General features: G+C 40.2%; 1 protein-coding gene across 2 annotated transcripts; it reads right to left on the bottom strand.

Moving 5' to 3' along the window:
- Positions 1-439: 439 nt before the first annotated feature.
- Positions 440-5,161, bottom strand: LOC122935772 (avidin-like). Of its 2 annotated transcripts, XM_044291650.1 has the most exons (5): positions 5,042-5,161; positions 4,288-4,359; positions 2,060-2,261; positions 1,498-1,618; positions 440-613 (listed from the first exon to the last, which is right to left on the bottom strand). In XM_044291650.1, exons 1-5 carry the CDS (start codon positions 5,102-5,104, stop codon positions 568-570), a joined length of 504 nt encoding a protein of 167 aa, XP_044147585.1. In that variant the 5' UTR covers positions 5,105-5,161; the 3' UTR covers positions 440-567. The 2 variants fall into 2 exon arrangements, with proteins under 2 accessions (XP_044147585.1, XP_044147595.1); XM_044291660.1 differs by lacking the exon at positions 4,288-4,359 and having other exon boundaries at positions 5,042-5,159.
- Positions 5,162-8,709: the final 3,548 nt, after the last annotated feature.

Genomic DNA, 8,709 nt, shown 5'->3' with positions numbered 1-8,709 from the left:
ATTCCCAGATAACCCCTTTAAGTTTTCCAGGTGTTTTTATAAAAAAATATTATAGTGTATATTCTTACATACTTCTGTGTGTAAGAATGCAACATTTATTTGCTCAAGTATAATCATGATAAGTTTAAGGTGATCAAGTATTTGTAATAACGAAGAACGGCTTTCTTTTAGGATGTGGACCATTGTGGGAAGGGTACAGCGAGTATAAGAGTATAGCCAAGTGGATTTTCTGCAGCTTGGATTCACAGTCTTTCTTTGTCCTTAGCGTTTGGATGAGATTCCTGGAACTTCATCCACTTTGCTACTACTGCAGATTTTCTGCACACAGTTCTACTGTGGAAAATTCTGTATCATTTAAACCACGTAGCCGAACCCTACCAATGGAAATTCATATTTGTGTGAGTTTATGCATATCTCCTGCACACAAATCACACACAAGTTTGAAGCACAAATGCTTTATTGGTATTTTAAAGTAGTACAACGTTATTTATCCTATTCATCTCCTCAATTGTAGTAAATTCCAAAGTTTTCAATTCAAGTTTTCCAGATATCAAGGACGGTGTGCTGTCAGTTAAGTTTAGGTGGCAATTTATAAAAAATATTATAACCAACCCTGAAAGAAAAAGTAGAGAACATTTAGTTAGTACATTTTTTTTTACCTACATTGCCAAAATACAGGGGGGCATTCTGTATTATAGCTGGATAAGACAAAAAGAGTAAAACAGTTGTCCAGAGCTAATAGATATTTGCTTTTCTAGAAACATTCTGCCACTGTGAAAGGGATTCTCTATAAACTCAATAATAATCTTTGAACAAGTGCTAAAGGGCTTTTCCAAGTTTTTTTTTTTTTTTTACTGATGATGTATCCTCTAGATAGGTCATCAGTGTCTGATCGGTATGGGGGTCCAATACTCGGGACCCCCGCCAATCAGTGGTTTGAGACCGCAGCAGTGCTTACAGTTGCACTGTGGCCTTCTTTCTGCTTACCAATTATGGCGCTGTACATTGTATAGTGGCTGTTCTTGGTATTGCAACCTAGCCCAATTCACTTTAATGGCTTGCCATCAATATCTGTCTAATAGGTGTCCTGTCTTTTATGACTTCATAGGGAACATATTCTTTATGGCTTCCACAGAGGTTCACGGGGCCTACAATGTAATTCCTCATGTACCTCCAGAAAACATAAGATGTGCTCAATCATCACTTCATGTTATGGAGATGTTGTTTCTAGGAAAGACTATCTCTGTGCTCATGTCAAATGGTGGAACCTCTACAAAAGCACATGGAGGTCATACAGCTCGTACTAGGGAGCCACGCAGCCTGTCTATACACAGCAGTAGTATTTCTCAAGAGTACTATCATTATTGGGAGGACTGTAATAGGAAAGTGGATGTATAGAGAGTATAGCAGTGTTTTATGTGGACAAGCATACGTTTTAGAAGGTACTGTCACCTTAGATCATAACGTGAAACCTATCAGCAGTTTATATTAGTTTACCTTGTTTGCAACCAGTTATCTTTAATATCCCCACTCTCCGATCTCAGCAGCCACGCGGTTTGCAGAATGGGCTGGCCGGTTTCATTGATGAAACACTGACCTGTGAACACAGAGATAGAGCCTGGAGCAGGAAAGAAAATCCATTAGTCACATGTTTCTAAGTAATACAAAAATAGGATTTTACCTGCCTACAAATATTTTCCCCCAACACTTAAATTCCCCTGGTTCCCTTAACATAAGTGATGCTCAGCAACCACAATATAGATCTTACAGCACCCCCTAGTGGTTTCTGTAGAAAGCCAGGGTTTGTTATTTCGCAATATCACTATGCGGAGCTCTATAGAAGAAAACAGCGTTTTATCCAGTGTAAAGATAAAAATAAATCGTCAGGTGTTGCTGTCACTTGTAAGCATTAACCGCTCTTTATCAATCTTTAATTCTTGTAAACACCATTAATAAAAAAGGTTCTGTGTAGATGGATGGTCAGACATAGATGAAATACATGGGCTGCATACATTGCGAAACCTAATTTAGGGACCATTAAATACAAAAAATACTTTACTTGTAAATGACCACTTGACAGTGAAGCCGAATGTTGGAGAACCATTTAGTTGCTGATATCCGATTAGAGGTGATGTCAAAATGGTTTTATTAGTAGATGATACGGATGTTAGATAAGCCCCTGAAAATTCTCCTTTCTCTGAGATTGCAGATATGGTCATATTAGAGCCCAGATCATTCTTCCACTGACCGGTCAGGCTGCACTATAAAATAAAGGAAGAAATGAAAATATAACAGAGAAGTCTGGACAGAAGACAAACGTCAGGTTGCTGCTCTGACAGCTGTACGTGTAGCCCTTATTTCTGAACCCCTGACAGCTCAAAAACCTCATTTAAGCCATAAGCTTATCAGTTTGATAGGAATTTAGCTATAATGAGTTTTTATGAGCTGTCAGGACTTCAGAGATAAGGGTTATACATCTTAACACTGGAGAACAAAGGCTGTTGAGAATAATTATTAAAGACCAAATAAAATAAAAAGATTTTTAGTTCAAAATGGGTAAAATGCAATCAAAAGAAAAATTGCCCCCAAAGGTTTTCATAGCCTTTAACCAGTTCCTGACCTGGACATTTACCCCTTTTCCTAACTAGGCTTTATTTTTTTATGTAATTTGTATTATAGTATTTTTGGATTTAATTCTTATAAAAAGGAAAAATAATTAAAAAAATGTTTTTCAAATTAAAATGTTTTTTTTTTTTAAATTATTTTCCCTTTCGGACATTTTTGTATATGGGATGTACGGGTTATGGTGGCTACGGGCAGGACTAGAGCCACGGAGTTATTCAATAAAATGTATCTGTTTAGCACCACCTGCTGTTTTTTTTTTTTTTTTCTTTGTCCTGCTCACTCAGAAGGCCACACATGCTCAGTTTTATCATTCAACTGCCTCCTGAGCTGTAATAATGTGGACACGCCCCCTGAGCTGCAGCAGAACAGAAACTCCCCTTGAGCTGCCAGCTTCATATAAATCTAGCAGAGCAATGAGTGGGAAGATCTCTGGATCCATGCGAGGTGCAGGGCTGGTTCTAGCTTTGTTAGAAAGAGACTGTCATTTACTATGTGATGTCTGATTATCATTTTTTACATTAGACATGGGATAACCCATTTAAGGCTAGTTTCACACTAGCGTTCGGCTGTCTGCTCGCGAGCTCCGTTTGAAGGGGCTCACGAGCGGACCCGAACGCTTCCGTCCAGCCCTGATGCAGTCTGAATGGATACGGATCCGCTCAGACTGCATCAGTCTGGCGGCGTTCAGCCTCCGCTCCGCTCAGCAGGCGGACACCTGAATGCTGCTTGCAGCGTTCGGGTGTCCGCCTGGCCGTGCGGAGGCGTGCGGATCCATCCAGACTTACAATGTAAGTCAATGGGGACGGATCCGTTTGAAGATGCCACAATATGGCTCAATCTTCAAACGGATCCGTCCCCCATTGACTTTCAATGTAAAAGTCTAGACGGATCTGCTCAGGCTAATTTCACACTTAGCTTTTTTTTGCCAATATAATGCAGACGGATCCGTTCTGAACGGAGCCACCATCTGCATTAATATGATCGGATCCGTTCAGAACGGATCCGATCGAACGCTAGTGTGAAAGTAGCCTAAGTCATATAGATCTCCGCAATGCAAAGTGCAATAAGCCAACACAACTATCTGGCCCCAACATCCAACACAGTTTCTAAAGATTTTTACTACTACTTCTTACTACAGTCTTGATCTATTACATATATATTTGTAATACATGGGAATCAGTAATATGTGATTTTCTTTATTAAAGGAGCTTTTTTATTAGAAATTCACATGGATCCAGTGCTCCCCCATTCATTGCTCCAAATGCTCTGCTTTATTTCGGGCTGGCACTCTGGAACGTGTCTTTCTGCTGCTCCTCCTGTCACTGTTACAGATTCTACCAGTAGATAGGGCTGGTGGCAGCTGAAGGATGGAACTGAGCATGTGCGACCACCTCAGTAGGTGGAAGTGTGCATTACTATACAGTTTAAAAACAAGGTAGAGCCATTACAATGAAGTAAATGGAATATCTCACAACTGGAGAATTGTAGCAGAAAGTAAATTACAAAATTAACTACTTTTACATGCTGGCTTATTTTAAAATAACATTTAATCGTGGCTCAACCCCTTTAAATTTATGTATCAATTCCTTACATTTTGCAAGATCAGCTAATGCAGTCATTGAATGGTTCTTCATTGTTAATTTCTAGTGAATAAAATATTACCGCTAACAGAGCTGTAACTTGTGATGAACAAGGCAGCTGTGTGACCCCATCAGAAGAGCAGCTTTTTTCTCCCTGGAAGTAAATATTAGTTGACCCATTAGATGTCTGCAAGTCTTTAAAATCATGAGAAGTTGATACAGAGTGTATAGGGGAGATTGCTGAAACAGCACTGCCCATTTAATAATTTACGGTTACATCTTTAGGGCCCATTCACATGACCGTATATTTCTGTCCGCATCTGTTTTGACAATTTTGACCCATCTGTACATCTGTATTTTCGTTCAGTGGCCCCACTAAAAACATATAACATGTCCTGATCTTGTCCGTAATTACGGACAAGAATAGGCATCTCTATCATGGTGAAGGACAATCTGATCTACAAAATGTGGAATGCACACGTCCGTTATCTGTGTTTTGCAGATCTGCAATTTGCGGACCACAAAAACGGATGCCGTCATGTGAATGAGCCCTAACTGGGACTCCACCACTACTTGTACTCTACTTGTAGGTCTTCTATCCAGTCAGTGTGCAGTTCTCATACAGGCAATGGGTCTGATTTTCCAAGCAGAGCTGCTGGTACCTGCTTACTCTTACAGAACATTAAAAAAGACACTTTTTTTTGTCACCTCCTGTACATGTAAAAATGTATTAAAAAAATACTTTTAAGTAGCCATAAATTCGTAGGATGTGCAACTAGACAGAAAACTAATGTTTGAAGGCACCAAAGGTTAATTCCTGGCATAATGCTCCTTACCTCTGTGGCAGCACAAATGGTCACGCAGGACAGCAGCACGGCTAGCACTGAAGTCGCTTTCATTCTTCTAGTTTAGCTTCAGCACCCAGGAAGATACTTGCCTGCAGTGATACAGTCTGGAACTGTCCTGCTGTATTTATAGAGCCCAGTGACTCAGCCAGGTTGTCTTCCCTAACTTCCTCATCTGTTGTATAAAAGTAAAACATCATAAGTCATAAAAACTAACATTTCCTAATACTAGTGTAGAAATTATGTTCCAATGATTCATCCTTAAACCAAAACGGAAAGCCGTACGTGATGCCCGGAAATATGGATTGCAGAAAGTGCTAGATTGTGGTTAATTGTGTTACGTGGGATCATCAGGTGTAAGGATTTAAGCAACTTTCACAAGGACCAAACAGTGATTTCTAAACAACTGGGTCATAGAATCTCCAAAACTGCAGATTTTGAGGGGCATTTCCAGTATACAAATTTCTGAAAAAGTTAGCATCTTAGTGTCCTCTGATAATAGTACATCAAGAGGGAAAGATTGTTGTATGCACCTAGCCCGATTGCTGCCTCAGGGCGAAAATTGAAACGGCGCCCCTCCTCATGCCAATTTCGTAACCTAACCCCTTACTTTCAGCTCTACTGTTAACCCCTTCAAGACCAGGCCTATTTTTTAATTTTTCCTCCACATGTTCCAAAAGCCATAACTTTTTTATTTTTCTGTTTACATAGCTATATGAGGGCTTATTTTTTGCGGGAGAGGATGAATTCTTTAATGCCACCATTTAATTTACTATGTCTTGTATTAGAAAAAAGGAAACAAAGTATTTGTGTGGCAAAATTGAAAAGAAAAACTGAATTCCACCAAGGTTTTTTTGGGTTTTGACATCACAGCGTTCACTATGCACTAAAAATGACCTGACGTTGTTATTCTGCGGCTCAAAAGAAATGCAGCGATACCAAACGTGAACAGTTTATTTTGTTTGTTTTATTACTTAAATTTTTTTTTAAACCTTTAGAAAAAAATAATAATTTGCATCGCTATATTCTGACAGCAATAACTTATTTATATTGCGGTCTACAGAGCTTTATAAGGGCTTAATTTTTGCTTAACATACGGTATTTTTTATTGATGACATTTTTGTAATATATACAACGTTTTGATCACCGTTATTCAATTTTTTGGGGGGACAAAATGAAAAAAAAATGGCAAATCGTGTGTTTTTCATTTTCTTTCTGTTACTGCGTTTACCGCACAAGAATTTTTTTAAAATATTTTAATAGTTCAGACATTTTCGGACGTGGCGATACCTAATATGTTTTTTTTTATTGTTTATGTATTTTTATATGTAAAATTGGGAAAGGGGGGTGATTTAAACTTTTAATATATTGGTGTTTTTTTACTTTTTTTTAAAAAAAACTTTATTTTACTTTTTTTTTGCAACAATTAGCCCCCATAGGGGCCTCGTACATGGGATCTTTTGATCCCCTCTCCTATTCACCATAATAGAGATCTATTACGGTTAATAGGATTTTTACACACTCCATTCTGCGCTATGCCTCATGCATAGCTCAGTATGGAGAAAGCATGGCAGGCCTGAATCGCTTCAGCATTGTCCAGGCTGCCAAAATACCCCCTGGTAGAAATCCAGCTGCCATCTGATCTCTGGCCTTAAACTCGTTGGGGACCCCCTTGGGACTCCTATTGCATCTAAATACACATGTGGGTCAAAGCTCCCCTGTGGGGAGGCCTCCCTTTTTTGACCTCCCTAAATAGGTTTTTTGAATATACCTTCTAACTGTGGGGTCATCTTCTAGTATGTGAAGTGGCATTATGGCTTTCGCTAGGGCGCATTCACCAGATCAATTGCCTTCTAACCTAGTTCTTATTTTTCCGTCTCCACAGATCCAATAGATGTCCCCCAAAGATACCCTCTGATTCTGTATTTTAGTGGACAGGTTGCTGTAGAATGAGCAGTACCCCTCTGTGAAGTTACCCAAGTTACCCAAGAATCTCTGACTGTCAGGGTTGAAGTAACAGGTGTAGTTACCAGGGTATATGGTTATGCCTTCACCTGGTTTGGTTTTTTTTTCTACCAGGGGGTATTTTCTCTTCCACTTTTCACAGGCAGAGTCATTCACGCTAGTGTTGGTGTATAGGCTGAGGAAGCAGCTTTCAGTCTCAGTAGGCAGATGCAAGGGCACTGTGCCTAGGTGTGGGCGTGCCCCCCGCATATGTAACAGTTCCTCTTATTGTGTGTGTCAGCATTGTATTTCATCCATTCTAACCACAGGTTGGTGTCAGAAAATCCTGTCTTGGCGACCATAGTATCTTCAAGGTGGGGTCTGATATGTCATCTGCCTAAGAGAGGTAGTGTAGGGTTTGGACGGACCCTTCTCTATCTTTGTGAGATTATGTAGGTCTTTCAGGTGGAACATGCCCATGTCCCCAGCAGTTACCCCCATCCAGGTGCCTATAAGATATGTCCCTGCGTCATTGAGGCTGGGGTTTTCTATTGTGAGGGTAAGTAGCATGTTGGAGCTGGCATCTTCCACTCTTAAACAGTGTCACGCGGGTAAGCAAGGATTTACCCATTTTGTCTTTTTTTGTCTCGGGCACTCTGAGGTCCCATGGGTCACCCGTGTTCCACCCAACTGCTCCCCACGAGTTACACTGTTCCCCATACTGGTTATCAGTGACACAGATGTATGTGGATCTATGGCTGCCCGTTTGGTACATGCTACATTGCCATGCTGGCATTGGGCACAATACTAGACTGCAGTAATCGAATCTGAAGGTAGTCACGTGAGTGCTGGAGGAATTTAACCAGAAAGTGGTCAATATGTAGCCATCCTTCTTTTTTGTTGGGTGATGGCCACTTGTCCTCCTGTCTTTGGAAGATTCTGTGTATATGTGACCGTGTATGTGTAGACAAAAAGTAGCAGAGCGATAACTGTTCAGGCATCATGCAGATTCAGCTGTGTTTCCCTTGATATCTGGAACTGACACTCGTATTCTTTTACAATGTGATGCATGAATCCAGTTAGGTCTCTCCTCGAGTTTTACAGAAGTTGGGGTGGTCCGCAGCACCTGGTAAGAAACATAGAAACATAGAAACATAGAATGTGTCGGCAAATAAGAACCATTTGGCCCATCTAGTCTGCCCAATATATCTGAATCCTATGAATAGCCCCGGCCCTATCTTATATGAAGGATGGCCTTATGCCTATCCCATGCATGCTTAAACTCCTTCACTGTATTTGCAGCTACCACTTCTGCAGGAAGGCTATTCCATGCATCCACTACCCTCTCAGTAAAGTAATACTTCCTTATATTACTTTTAAACCTTTGCCCCTCTAATTTAAAACTGTGTCCTCTTGTGGTAGTTTTTCTTCTTTTAAATATGCTCTCCTCCTTTACCGAGTTGATTCCCTTTATGTATTTAAAAGTTTCTATCATATCCCCTCGGTCTCTTCTTTCTTCCAAGCTATACATATTAAGGTCTTTTAACCTTTCCTGGTAAGTTTTATCCTGCAATCCATGGACCAGTTTAGTAGCTCTTCTCTGAACTCTCTCTAGAGTATCTATATCCTTCTGGAGATATGGCCTCCAGTACTGCGCACAATACTCCAAGTGAGGTCTCACCAGTGTTCTGTACAGCGGCATAAGCACTTCACTC

The sequence above is a fragment of the Bufo gargarizans genome, chromosome 1, assembly GCF_014858855.1.
Source record: "Bufo gargarizans isolate SCDJY-AF-19 chromosome 1, ASM1485885v1, whole genome shotgun sequence".
In the NCBI taxonomy this organism is placed as follows: Eukaryota; Metazoa; Chordata; class Amphibia; order Anura; family Bufonidae; genus Bufo; species Bufo gargarizans.
The sequence above is the reverse complement of the archived record's forward strand: the minus strand, read 5'-3'. Positions and strand labels throughout refer to the sequence as shown.